Source organism: Pollachius pollachius (assembly GCF_949987615.1).
Source record: "Pollachius pollachius genome assembly, chromosome: 9".
NCBI classification, from domain to species: Eukaryota; Metazoa; Chordata; class Actinopteri; order Gadiformes; family Gadidae; genus Pollachius; species Pollachius pollachius.
Genome location: NC_136942.1, coordinates 1,775,005 through 1,789,518, shown reverse-complemented (window position 1 = coordinate 1,789,518; position 14,514 = coordinate 1,775,005). Strand labels below are relative to the sequence as shown.

Here is a 14,514-nt window from a genome sequence, read left to right as displayed (position 1 = left end):
CTTTCAGGCCAACCTGAGAGAGACCAGTGTCAGCTCTGTTTAGGGGACAAGATAGCGCAGAACCGTGATGTTCACGCAGAACCTCCTTATCACACAGACTCCTGCACATCCTCATGGACGATCCCAGATGATCTCTAGCACACGATGGTAGCCGTACATCCTGGGAGTCTGCAGGGAGTCTCCTGGGAGTCTACACTCCTGTGCAAGCAAGGAGTGTTTTCCCCCAACTAATGGGGAACATACAGGGACTGGTAATAACATGAAGAGCAGCACTGCGGCTGTACCAACACAGGTATCTTTCCGTGCATTAAGGTCGTCAAAGGACATCTAGACTGATCAAACCTAAACCACTTGAACAGCAAAATGATACCGAGACCAGGAGGTAGTCTACGGGTCGACCGGCGTGTTCGGGTCTGCAGGTGTGTTTGTGAGGAACCGCTTTAAATCAACACCCAAGACGATGGAGGATGGAGGGCGCTAGTTCCCATGCTCTGGACTCACTTCCTCCTCCTCCTCCTCCTCTCTCCTCCCTTCTCCTCTTCCTCCTCCTCCTCCCTCCTCCTCCTCCTCCTCTTCATCTTCATCTCTCCATCGGCTTCAAGGTCAACACAGAAATGGAGGAGCACCGCACACCACGGAGGAAAAGAGAAGGTCATGCAAAGGACAGAGAGGAGAAAGAACAAAGTCACACAGAGGATATAGGTCACCATGCCACTATGCATTTAGCGACGCCTCAAAGGACTTTACCGCAGTCCAGATGTGTGTTATATGAGAAAGGGACCGACAACGACAACAGCATAATATGAAAAATAAGTGTGTGGATTTCTACCCCTCTGTGCCTTTTGTTTATGATGACGCGACGTGTCATGCACTTTATGTCTACGCTTCCCTGTGTGCGTTGTTGTGTTGTTAACCCTAACAGTTGATTGTTGGCTGCTGCTGAAGGCAGGGGAAAGTAAAGAGGAACACAATGTACACAACCGCAACACACAACCACGCCACACAGCACCCAGGGAGACGGACGGACAGACGGACCGGGCTCCTTACGTGAGCTCTTGGCCTTGGGGGTAGGAGAGCCCCTTCCTGTCGGGGGAGGGGCTCTTTCGGCCCTTCTTGGGGCTCTGGGACCTCTCCTTGGCTCCCCAGTCCTCCTCCCAGTCCTTGTTGTGCTTCTTCTCTGCTGCCTCAATCCTGAAGGTTATGAGAGGTAGAGAGAGGGGGAGAGAGGGGGAGAGAGAGAGGGAGAGAGAGAGAGAGGGGGAGAGAGAGAGAGGGGGAGAGAGAGAGAGAGAGAGATTGAGAGAGAGAGGAGGGAGAGAGAGGGGGAGAGAGAGAGGGAGAGAGAGAGAGAGAGGGAGAGAGAGAGAGAGGGAGAAGGAGAGAGAGAGAGAGAGGAGAGAGGGAGAGAGAGCGGAGAGATAGAGAGAGGGGGATAGAGAGAGGGGGAGAGGGAGAGAGGGAGAGAGAGAGAGAGGGAGCGGAGAGGGAGATAGATAGATAGAGAGAGAAGGATGGAGAGAGCAGTTGAAACAAGACAGCGGGGGGGTCCTTGAAATTGAGGTATATCAAATGAAAACACATTTTCTATAAACTCCCCGGGCTCTGCGTCAAATATATCTGCCCTGTCGATGCATGCGTCTACGAAGCTTATCAGCCCGGCCTTGAATAATAACAGGATGAATGGTGTACACACTGATCCATCTCTTTCCGATAGCGCTCCTCTTCCTCTGCAGCCTTCTGAGCAATCTCCATCTTCCTCCTGTTAAATAGGACAGCCAGGACACCAGTTAACATGGATACAATGAGCACTGGATTCACTGACCTGTCATGGCCCCGCATAAAACACATGCATCTGTAGAATAGGTCATGAATATCAAAGAGGGCTAAGATGGAGGGGGGGGCTGGCAAGACCCATGAACCAGCGATAGATACTAAAAGATGATTTTTTAAGAAATATAATGTGCAGACGCAACCAAACATGCTGTGATTCCCTATGGGAGAATCTGACGTTTTCTTATACAATACTTCAATATTACCTATATATATTGTGTTATATATTATATATTTTATTTTAGTTATGTGTACTTTTGCATTACATTTTCGACTGTAGGCCAATTCCTCCCCTTTCACCTGTGTGAATAGACTGAGATTCAGAAATCATTGACATCCTATTTGGTGAGAAGTGAACCTTAGCCAAGGTTCAGGGAAAGATTCCAAGAATAGTTGAACCATTGATGTCATTAGTCCGGAAATTAGATCTCCGGATAGGACTGATGACGTCCAGAGTCCAATAAACTGGGTGGATGTTGCAGCCCGGGACTTTCCACAACACTAGAAGGAAGCATTACTGTCTTATCTCAGACAACAGCCCGCTTTTCAAAGGAAGTATGTGGATATATGGGCCAGTGAAACAGAATTTTCGTAAACAACTAAACAAATCATGGCCTTTACTGAGATACCTTTCCTATTTGATATTTTTCATGGTAAATGGTAAATGAACTGCATTTAAATAGAGTTTCTTTAATTTTGTAACCAGTGGCCACCCAAAGCGCTTTAAAATATTGCCGGGGATCGAAGTAGAGACCTTGCGGATACCAACCAACCCGGTCTACCTCCTGAGCCACATACCCCCCATACGTTTTTGGGTGAAAACGCATACGTCTTGTGCGTTTGGGCTGACCGTCCAGTGGTGCATGAAAACATACTTTTCTGAAACCAGGTCTCAGGGTGGATAAGAAAAAAAAGATCCTATGAGTTTTCGTGTTCGGATTCGTGTGGACGCCGGATTTTTATTTTTTTTTTGGATTATTTTGTAGCTTTAAATACAGCCCCTTGGTAAATTGAATTAGTAACTGTACATTAAAAAGTTTTCTTCTCCACTCCACTTTTTTTTTGTGGAGAACCAGCGCCACACAGTGGCCTTGAATATGTACTACAGTGTATATGTTCTACGGCTCGACGCGTTTTTGCAATGCGTCCGTCTCTACGGAGATATTCCTGAAACGCATCAAAGGAAAACGGAGGGAGAAATATCGCTTTCGCCCGTGTGGATGGGGCCTTAGTGCCTGGTCTAAACGAAGTCCAGGGCTCTAAACCAGGGAGGGATGGAGGGCGTCGACTCACTGTCGTTCCTTCTCCTGCTGCTCTTTGACGATCTTGTTGGTCTCCATGGCAACCCTCTTCTGCTGCATGAGCTCCTGGCGGTCCAGCTCCCGGCGCGCCTCCGCCGCCAGCCGCTCCTCGTCCGACATGAACAGCTCCCGGCCCTGCAGGAAGTGCACCACAGGAAGTAGACCACAGGAAGTAGGCAGGGATCAGGCAGGAAGTGGACCACAGGCAGCAGGCAGGGATCAGGCAGGAAGTGGACCACAGGAAGTAGGCAGGCAGCAGGCAGGAAGTGGACCACAGGCAGCAGGCAGGGATTAGGCAGGAAGTGGACCACAGGAAGTAGACCGCAGGAAGTAGACCGCAGGAAGTGGACCACAGGAAGTAGACCACAGGCAGCAGGCAGGGATTAGGCAGGAAGTGGACCACAGTAAGTAGGCAGGGATCAGGCAGGAAGTAGATCAGAGGTAGAACCAGACTAGCCTGGTTCTACCAGACTCTCATTCTTCATTTCATCTCTCCATTAACTCCCTTGAAGGCGGGTGTCTGTTGGAGTTCAAATCTATTGGATCTGCCCGGTGCCACTCTGGATCTGCCATAACCAATCGCTAGCGTTCGACTACAACCCTAAACTAGCGCATGACCTCAACGTTTATATAAAACCCGCGATTATACCGCAAACCCAGACGTAGTACTGAAGGAAACTTGAGCGGCAGTACGTAGGCGGGCGGAGCCAGGCCAGACCCGTGGTAGACAGGAAGCAGACATGTAGACGGGAATGAGTTTAATACAGAGAGAGATCCCTATAATCTCTCCCTCACCCATGTAGTCCCACATTGTATTACTGCTGAGCCAGGTAGACACTGACCCTGCAATAACAATGAAATGGATACCTATCACAAGCTTATTTTATGCTTCCCTCCAACGGTATGCATTTCAGGGTTGTCACTCAGTAATAAAAAAAAGACTTTGCAGCGTGATTTGTATGCAGGCATGTTCATTAGGGCTGTTTACCCCTCATTGCACACATGTCACGCATCGTTAGTGATTAGCCTGAAGTCAGTGGTCAGATTCACTTTAAAATTGGGAGAGAAGCTGGTCACCCCCCCCCGGCGAGACAAGTGTCAGTGGGCAGTAGAGAAAATGGTTCATGTTCCTTTCAGACGGACAGCCAGGAAGCTTTCTGAGAAAGACACATTCATCTGTTCACCAGGGGAATATAAATCCGATGTGCCTGCTGTTTTTTTAAGGTTTTAACCCCTTCAAGGTTGATCTTCTCCCTGTCTACAATGTTGACCTGTAAATCAATCAACCCAAAAATCACCCCAGAGTAAGGGCAACCATTTTGGATTGTTTACTTGGAATTCTCCCCATTTCAGCAGAGTCTGGGAACGTTCTTAATAATGTATATATAATAATCAGTGTAATGGAGGTGCAGAGGGTGGGGGGTGGTGCTTACCGCCCCCGTCAGAACGGTGATGGTCAGACTTCTGCTGCTCTTCAGAACCTTCACAGCCTACAGAACACACCAATCCATCAGTAACACCAGCAGATACACACCAATCCATCAGTAACACCAGCAGATACACACCAATCCATCAGTAACACCAGCAGATACACAATAATACATCAGTAACATCTTTTCGTTTCATTACATCTATTACATCCATTACATCTAGTACATTCATGAGACTCATTGCTGCTATTACTTTCATTACCTCCATTAATCTGGATTTACATCTGGTGCTTTGAAAAACATGAAAACCAAATGGTTTTAAATTCTGGAAATTCTGCCTCCCATTGAAGAAAGTATTGATTTAACAGCTATCTGTGTCAAACAGAGATATCAAGTACAGCCAGGCTTAAGTGTAATATTTGACCATCTACAGTGGAAATTAATGCAAGATAAATATTTATAAAGGTAGTTTTACAGGTAAATGATCTGAATCCTCCTTTATACTTGTTCTATGCTAGATTTACTTCACCTACACTTTCAGTCACTGGTTCATTTTTGATGCCCCCTAATTTATTTCCTAATTATTGCTTTAGTTGGCACAACTAGTAATAAACTCTCACCTCTTTGTGGTCCAGATTTGTGAAATCCACACTGTTCACCTCCACGATCTGGTCCCCCATCTACAAGGAGAGGGGATGATAGACACCACACATGAATATTCTACAGCTCGTAAACGCCAAACCCCTTCGAATGGATACGTTTGAGAGCACCAAACCCATTTGATTCAATACGTTTTCAAACACCAAACGCCGTTGACTGAATGAGATCGTAAACTCCAAACGCCGTTGAAGGGATAAAAACGTAGACACCGAAAGCTGTTAAATGGACGAGATCGTAAATGCCAAACCGTGTTGAGTGGATACCATCGTAAACTCCATATAGCCATTGATTGGATAAGTTGCTTGTTTATTCACATACATTTCCTTTCAATCTGAAATTTACTTCAGATTGATCATGAAACACTTCAATACATATATAATACATAATTATATGCTTTAGAATCAGAAAATAGCTAAATTGCCGGGTAAGCTTGCACATAGTACACATATTACCAGGAATGTGCCATCTCTGACCATAGCCAATGCAAGCGGGAGGCCGGCCTGATAACCTGACCCCTCTCTGAGGCTAATGACTTGATTAATGATGCTGACCGCTCAGAGACAGCTGAGAACCATACTGCGCCAGACGGCACATTAGTGTTCCCTCCAGAGCAGCAACCCAGAGAAGTGACTCATATTAATGTCTTAAAATCCATTAAGGGTAAGCCCCACATCCTTTAAGATGGCTCGCCGGCCAAACTATGCCAAAATCTGACAGCTGACTTCCAGCCTGTGAACGACTATAAACATGGTCCGAGCTGTGCTGCGCTTCAGCCAGCAGAGACAGATTACTCCGGTGCTTTCCCCCTCTTAAATCTGCCTCTGGACGGCTCGAGACCGATGCTTTAAGGAAACGTACCACAGTCCTATAGATCTTTAAGAGGAGCTTTTCTGCATGACTAAATAAACAGTACTTAAATATAGCAGTTGTTTTTTGTAAGGTGGAAAACCTCACAGAAGGTGACGTTGTTTCATAATGTAATCGATAGGAATAAGAATCAGCTCAAAGATGATGTGGTTACTAGGGACCGATACCGATTTGTTTTCATCAGCCCTAGCCGATGACCGATACCGATTTTCTTGAGCCGATATTTGGAGCCGACACTGCTTTTGCTCCCTCAATTTACATCATAAAAAATACACAATGATGATAACAAGTCTCAATTTAAAAAAGGAACATTTATTGAACTTGTCTGTAAATCATGCCAGAAAAAAATAATAATAATAAAAAAAATCAGCAAAAATAAATCGGCCGATGCAGATACACGTAAAAAACACAAATATCGGAAGATAATATCGGCCAGCCGATATATCGGTCGGTCACTAGCGGTTACCTCTAGTCCCACTTCAGCGGAGACGGAGCCGGCCTTGACGTTGCTGATGTAGATGCCGGGCTTCTGGGTGGGCCCACTGGAGATGCTGATGCCCATCCCGATGGTTCCCACCAGGTTGAAGAACACCTTCTTCTCCTTGATCTCCCGCCCGCCCATAGAGGCCAGGCCAGCCACACTGGTCTTCTTCTCCTGGTGGAGGCACCGAGGAGAGAGAGAGAGAGAGAGAGAGAGAGAGAGAGAGAGAGAGAGAGAGAGAGAGAGAGAGAGAGAGAGAGAGAGAGAGAGAGAGAGAGAGAGAGAGAGGAGAGAGAGAGAGAGAGAGAGAGAGAGAGAGAGAGAGAGAGAGAGAGAGAGAGAGACAGAGAGAGACAGAGGGGAGAGAGAGACAGAGAGACAGAGAGAGAGACAGAGAGAGAGACAGAGAGAGGGAGAGAGAGAGAAAACATATTACCACTACATTGATAATAGTAACACTAATAATAAAAATACAATGTATAATTATTATTATTATTATTATTATTTTAAATATTAATATCATTATTATATAATATAATAATGATAATGTAGGCTTTACTCCAAATAATCTTCAATACCGGTTTAAGTTAATACATTTCTTATTATTATTATTATTTAAAAATGCACCTGAAAAAACAGGGGAAAAAACATAAAAAATGTAAATTCTAAAATCAGCGATACTTCTGCGTGCATCATATTGACAACTCCCTCGTTTCTGCCCAGGGTTCTGACACACATCTCTTCCCGATGCGCCCCTTGAGTTAATATGGATGCAGCAATCGGTGTGGTTACAGGCAGAGGTCCCAGACTCACCCCTGACTCAGACACAAACTGGTCCACAAACTGCCATTTAAGGGGCTCAGCTGACGACCTGCCCAGGAGGGAAACAAGAGGTTATATACGTTTCCTAGTTACCGCTGTGTCAAATACGTATTTTTCTTACGCTACGTATGGAGATAAATGTTTATTACCCCTTCAGCGGGATCATGCCCACATCTGAAAACAAACAAAATAACATGTCAGGATGCTTAGTTGGATGAATTTCAAGAAATGTTCCGCTGCCTAACGACTGAATGAGTACGTTGGTAGTTGATAGCTTTTGGCTACGGAAGAGGCAACGGCATGGAGTTGGTGACCTACGCCTGACTTTGAGCGACACAGTCTTCTTGGTCTTAATCAGGTTGATGACCTCCTCGTGGATACAGGAGGAGATGGAGTATCCGTTGATGCGAACGATCTCATCCCCGATCTGACACAGAACACACCAAGAAGTCGGTCACTCAAACACATTTTTTCATGTGTACATTCAAAACAGTCGGCCAAGACAGCTTATTAACCTGTCAATTTTTTTTTGTTGTACAAATGGTTGAAATGTAGTGCAGGCCTTCCAGAAGTACACGAGTCCGTGCTACCTTAATTACATATTTCAGTTACACCTTTCCTAGTCAAGCTGGTAGGATCAAGGATCAAGGAGGATCAAGGATGCTTTAATTGTTATTTAACATTTACATGAAAAACAAAATACAGTACTCAGGTCACAGTGTGCTACCTAAAACCCTAGAGTTTGTTTAACTTCAAATCAACTATTAATATAAATAAAGACAAACTAAGATACAAAAATACATATTAAAATAAGATATTTAAAGAAGATAAGCAGTGTATTAATGAGTACAAGTGCAGCAGTAGGTTCCTTGTAAGTAAGCTGATAAAGTCAAAGTGCAAATGCATATCACGTCAGCAGTCGGGGTCCTAGACATTAAAGTGCATAAGTGCAGTTAATCAGTGTATAATCAGGAGGTGTTTAGCAGTTCAACAGTCTTAGTAAGTAGTTTGTCTGACCTTGAAAGTCATTATAAAGGTAGTATAAGCCTCACAGAAGCACCAACATTAGTTTATGTCACAGATCACTTGCCTCATCTACTGGACATTAGTGGTATTGTTGTCAGTGTGGCCACAGCTAGATCTCTCAATCATTGCTAATGGCAATTTTATTTGGCCTTTGGGGTAGATTATGTTTTTTTATCCATATTATATCATATCAATTATGAGTTGATGTATAGGGCAGCATTCTTTCACCAGGGCGTTATGTATAAACTGTACTGTTGTCAGAGGTAGGTTTAGATTAAATTTTAATAACCAATAATGCATATTGATGTACTCTAAAACAATATCTTGTTATGTGTTTTCAATGTTTCCCAGTTATTACCCCACAACACATTTCAGCTTCAACAACCTCCTTAATGGCACTAAATTGAGACAACGTCCATGCTATAATCAAGTCATTCATTGAAAAAGTTCATCTTAGGAGATCATTTAAATGGTTTCTGTAGTCCCTGACTTCACCAAAAGGTTAATTTGCTACAATCATAAGTCAAATTTAACTTTCCAATGTGTAAAATGTAGCATCTTAATATCAGATTGACTAAGAGAAAAACCATGTTTAATCCAAAACGTCTGAGGTTTTCCATGACGGATGGCTGCGGACTACAGACCTGGAGGCCCACATTCCCGGCCTGGCCGTCCTTGACAATCTGGGATATGAAGAGTCCGCTCCCGAACTCCAGGCCTCCTCTGACACTCAGGCCCAGGCCGTCCGGATGGGTCCGGTTCAGACGCACCTCCTTCAGCTTCCTGCTCCCCGGTAACACGCAGAGACATGTTGCGGGGGGGACGCAGCGCATGGGATTCAAATGTTCACAGGTTAGGGGTCTCTAGAGAAACTTACAATTGTTGTTAAAGCATAACACTTTTGTAAAACCTTGGGGCTCATTTACTGAATTCCTGGAGGGGCAGGATCTCTTTACAGCTCTGTAATCTACTGTTTCGTTTTTACTTCTCTCAATAAGAACACATTACATAATATGGGAGCATTGTATATGAGGGGTACAATACAAGCTGTGCTCATTTGTACATGTACGTATTTGTTCTTCAATAGTGTCACTCCTTTCTTCTCCTTTTAAGCCATGATGAAAGATAGTCAGATACCACACCAGCAGAATGTATCACTATTATCTGCATATTTGAAACCTCTTCAAGTGCCTTTTGCTATTTTTTAATGTGCCTTGTCTTGTTTTGTGTTGTGTCTTATGTATTGTAATTGAAAAAGGACGATAAAAATATCTGTCAAAAAATGGAGGTTAGGTTTAAAAAAAAAAATCCCTTTTGGGAGTAAATAATGCATCAATCAATTGTGCTATCAATATGCTGCAATATTGTGAAATATCATATTGCAGTACTGGATTGAAAACCTTTGACGACCAAACAGTATCGTATTTCACACTTCTACACTGGAAATTGTGTTATTTATAAATAATAATTATAAATGACACAGGTAATAAAATGAGGACACCAATTTAAATTTAAAAAGTGTGGTTTTATATTGTTTAACATTGTTAGATATATTGCATCATGTCCCATGTGGTAAAGCAAAATTGCAGACTTAAAGGTTGTATCAGCGATGTTGGGTGACGTCTCTTGTTGGTGTTTGAAGCGAGATCCCAAACCAACAGAGTCCGCTCGCCCCTCCCTTCCGTGTCTCGTGCATCCAGTAAAAACCTGTCATGAACGCAGCGCAAAACCCCTCAACACCCGCCCCTTGTCGGTGATTGGTTGGAATACTTTTTATTTTGGTTTTGAGTGGTTGGTAGTACCATTTGTTTTTGGGTACGATCTCGGAGCGTAGGCTGCCTACAGAGACACGTTTTGTTGAAGGCCTGCTTATGGGGCGGGCAGCTAGCGGACCGTGAGGAAAGATCAGATGAATGGGATCATTTATGTTTCGGCCTAGCATCGCTGATGCAACTTTTAAGGCGGAGCGACGAAGGTACTGACCGGGACTTTTTGGGCGTCAGCATGTCGTACTCCACCTGGTGTTTGAGGGGGATGAGGGGCCGGATGGAGTCGAACAGAGGCAGTCGCTTAGGCTCATTGATCACCAGCTTCAGGTCCCCCACCAGCACGGGCAGATCCATCGACCTGAGAGGTTATCCGAGGTAGACGCCTGTTATACAAGGCCTCTTTACCCCTGATAACCAAGAATGGAACTCTAGGCTGTATAGGTCTAATGTTGGTGCACTGAAGTCTAACTCAAACTACCATCTAGACTCTAGAGGAAACAATAACATCATCAATTCTGCAGCGATTCAGCAGCACTTAGTCATGATTTCATGGTTTAAGGTTTTAATTTCCCTGTCACATCCAGAGCTTGGGTGTGCGTAACATCAACTGTTGATGGATTAGCCATTTGAAAGCAGCCAGGGTTGGCTGCCTTGCACAGAAACACTGCATCATTCGGCCAGGCGGACCCAGGAATCCAACTAGCAACCTCTGATTGACATTGCCTATAAAGATGACCAACATCAGTCCTTTGCACCATGATTGTTTTGAGCTTTCCTGCTGGTTTGAATGCAATGCTACTGATGACATGTTGGCATTACTGTCATACATATTCCTATCATATCATCACATCATTTTCACCCTATGCCTATTTCTTTTTTTTGGGGAGGGGGGACAACTATGGCCAGCGAAGGTGGCAGGTGTGTGTTGTTAAGGTGGCCGCCTTAACTATAAAGCACTGGGGGAAACACTAGTTAGCTATTTATACAGTAATGCCAGCAAGGAAAATCATAATGATTAAGGCATGACCGGCAATATCATTTCCAATATTATAAATATTTGATTCTGTTCGTGAATGTGCACAAAAGACAATACAATGGGCTGACTTCTTGGGCACGCAAGGTAAAATGGCAGGTACTGCTACAGCATCAAATCTGACCACCTGGCCCGTTGTTTAAATAATTAACAGGTGACATTTCAGTCCCCCTGGGGGAGAAGCAAAGAGGGCTTTTGTGAGGAACTGCCCAGGCCTGACAAAGGCCGGTGGAAACTGATCAGAGGCTTAAGCAACACAGTCACAGAGCAATGGCTTTCCACAATGATAACTGGAAAATTTGGTCACCCCAGCGCTCACAGGTGTCCCACCCTGAACACTGCCCCTTTGAGTTCCACGGCAGCTCACTGGCATGTCAGCGGGAATCAATTTGGCCCATTCAAGTGAGTCGACAAACTTCCTACTGCATTTTTTTTTGCATTAGAACAGGGCTTTTAATTAATGGCTTTTAATTAGTTACTAAAAAAAACGCCTAGCACAGATGACAAAACGTATTTGCTGCTGCAAGTGATTAAATTGAAATTATTGAAATTTATATTTGAGAGCAGGGATGCCAGTGAACGTCCATGCTGGGGTTTGCGCGCACACACACACACACACACACACACACACACACACACACACACACACACACACACACACAAACACGTTACTCACTGGTGATACATCCGGAGGACATCGTAAAGGTAGTCCTTCTCTGCTTCATTCTCAATCAGCAGCTCTACCTGCACACACACACACACACACACACACACACACAATTATCACTTAATACACGCAGGATGTCATTTTATACATCGTAAAAAGGCAGAACTATAAGCTGACAGCAGAGAGAACGGAGAAGATATTTCTTAAACACAAACCTCTGGTGTGTCTACACACACCACTTAAATGTGTGTGTGTGTGTGTGGGGTAAATGCGTGCGTGTGTATTTGTGAGTGTGTGTGCATATGCGTGAGTGTGTCTGTGTGTGTAAGCGTACGGCGTGCAAACTTCTGTACCTCTAGTCAAACAAACCTGATTTCGGCTGAAATGCTGCAGAATGATTTTAAGGAAGCGTTTGGGCCAATCGATGATGTAGCACATTTGTCTCTTTTAGGTCAGGAAAGGGTGAAAGGTAAACGCTGTCCAAAGCTGTGTATCGAATATGCCCCGTGTCCAAATATCCCAGCCGGTTGTTAAAAGTCTTGGCGCTGATGCTGTATCTGCCCTCAGTTTTGGAGTGAGTTGGTCCTGCTACGGTGATGGAGCTCATTAACCTAAATAGGGGTCAGGGATGGCCCAGCAGACTAAGGAGAGGGAAACAGGGGCGTACTAGTGGCTGGCCTATGTTAGCATGGTCACTGGTGTCGCCTTACATCTCCCAGGTAGGCTACCCGCCACTGAACATTCATTTGTTTTCGTTTGGAGCTGATAAAGGACCTTTAATCGATACGCCGCTGCTCCCACACACTTGATAGTAGCATGACTGCAAAGGTCTTTAAAGGAAGGGCTATTGAGGAGTGAAATGAGTCAGCCTTCGGAAAAGGAAGTATCACAAGAGCAATGCAGCCCTGCTTCTTGATGGTAATAAAGGGAGGCAATTTTAGGAGGTTTTCCTATGCTTTATGGATGTCATAAATGTTTCGGTCAGTCCGATGAGGCATAAGAGTCTGAAGGTCAGGCCACCAACGAGACGCAGACTTTGACACCATAAACTGACAAGGCAACCAGTCCCACAGATACCAGTCCTACGACAAAATCATTCTTATATTTCACATGGCAACAATATTTTTTGTCTACTTTGGTTTTAATTTATAAGTCAGAAGTTATTCCAGGGATGAACAATTAATACAAAACTTAGTTTGTTGAAAAAATAACGAGTAAGGAATTTCAATGTATTCTATCACGCATATTTTACCTAATAGGCCTATTAGAAAAACGGATTGCCCTGGAACACACAATGCCGGTTCCGCAGGAGCTGCACAAACCAGGGCAGCCAACGTCTATTATGAATAGTGCAATCACTTCAGCTCAACTGACCCCGTCCATTGCCCCATCTTTTCCTGTCCGTGATGAATTCCCAATTATAAAATGCCTAATGTCCTTCTGAGGCAGCCTGCTGCTTAGACATGGGAGCCTCCCTGTGCAGTACACAGATGGCGGCAGGCCTACATACAACAGATCATGTTACTGTCCAGCGTTGTGGTTTTCATGTAGCAGAGCCTCCTTCACCTCGCATGGGCCTTAACACCAGGCTACCTTGTTTTGTATTAAGTTGGGTGGGCCTTGGTGCCACTTTTTTGCTCAAACATTGATGTATTTCTATCTTTTTCTTTAGCCGTTGTACTGGGAGTTTTATTTATTGGCTTACATGGGTGAAGGGTTGAGCGCTGATTATAAGCTAAACCCGCCGATAATCATCCTTTAGATCTTGCGAAACATGAATTATAGCCTACTGTAGCCTATAGCGTTTAAGGTTATAACTTACTCATTGGATGACGCGCATAGCGCAAAACAAATACAAGCAATCCAACTCCACTTCAATAACTTAGATAAACCCGTTAATGTAATTCTAACTAAATACAATAGATGTCGATAAAATTAGCCTAGGAAATACAGCGTATTTCAATTTTGAAGTAGTTCAGTAATAGGCTAATTCGTCAACACATTGAACAACGATACTTCACCGCAAATGCTTTTCTGACAGGTTATAAAAAATATTATTATTTGTAAAGTAAACTATCTGAGAGGTGGTCAACATTAGTCATCTTTTCCTTACCTTGTGTCTAAATTCGCGGGCAACTTTACGCTCCATAATTGAGAAAATGGAGTTGTCGTCTGATATGATATTGGTCACCGCTCGACGAATATAACCTCGTTCCCAGACGTTCCCGTCTCACGACGGAACGCTTGAGACGGGATGCTCCATATAACCGTTATTGGCCAGAGAGAGGGCGGACCTCTAAGTTACAGCGAGAGGCAAGAGAGGGGGAGTTCTGAAGGAGGGATATCCCTGTTAGCTTATATATTTTCGATATTGATTTGTATAATGTTTCTCCAAAAGTCCATATTTATTCTCCTTGTTGTCGTCGTTGTTGTTTTTATTTTTTTCATGTTCCTATTGTTCTCGCTCGGGGGACTATTAACTGACCTAGCCTACAAAACGCAGCTCAGGTGAGTACGGAAATGACGTCCCGGTAGACCGGCATAACGCTTCAATTCATGATCCTCTCTCAGCTTTCACGGAATATAGACTACCTGCAGTAACAGTCACAGGATGGCGCGATAGTGACG

At 44.2% G+C, this 14,514-nt stretch overlaps 1 protein-coding gene across 1 annotated transcript in view; it reads right to left on the bottom strand.

Moving 5' to 3' along the window:
- Positions 1-14,035, bottom strand: part of ush1c (Usher syndrome 1C) — a gene marked incomplete at both ends in the record, with an annotated part of 22,857 nt that extends 8,822 nt beyond the window's left edge. The window contains 14 exon segments of the mRNA XM_079742759.1: positions 1,048-1,078; positions 1,080-1,191; positions 1,694-1,759; positions 3,124-3,266; positions 4,565-4,621; positions 5,182-5,241; positions 6,555-6,743; positions 7,383-7,440; positions 7,541-7,565; positions 7,710-7,818; positions 9,062-9,200; positions 10,401-10,544; positions 11,896-11,963; positions 14,000-14,035. Of these exon segments, the coding sequence (XP_079598885.1) occupies positions 1,048-1,078; positions 1,080-1,191; positions 1,694-1,759; positions 3,124-3,266; positions 4,565-4,621; positions 5,182-5,241; positions 6,555-6,743; positions 7,383-7,440; positions 7,541-7,565; positions 7,710-7,818; positions 9,062-9,200; positions 10,401-10,544; positions 11,896-11,963; positions 14,000-14,035 (1,237 nt within the window).
- Between the last annotated feature and the right edge of the window lie 479 nt (positions 14,036-14,514).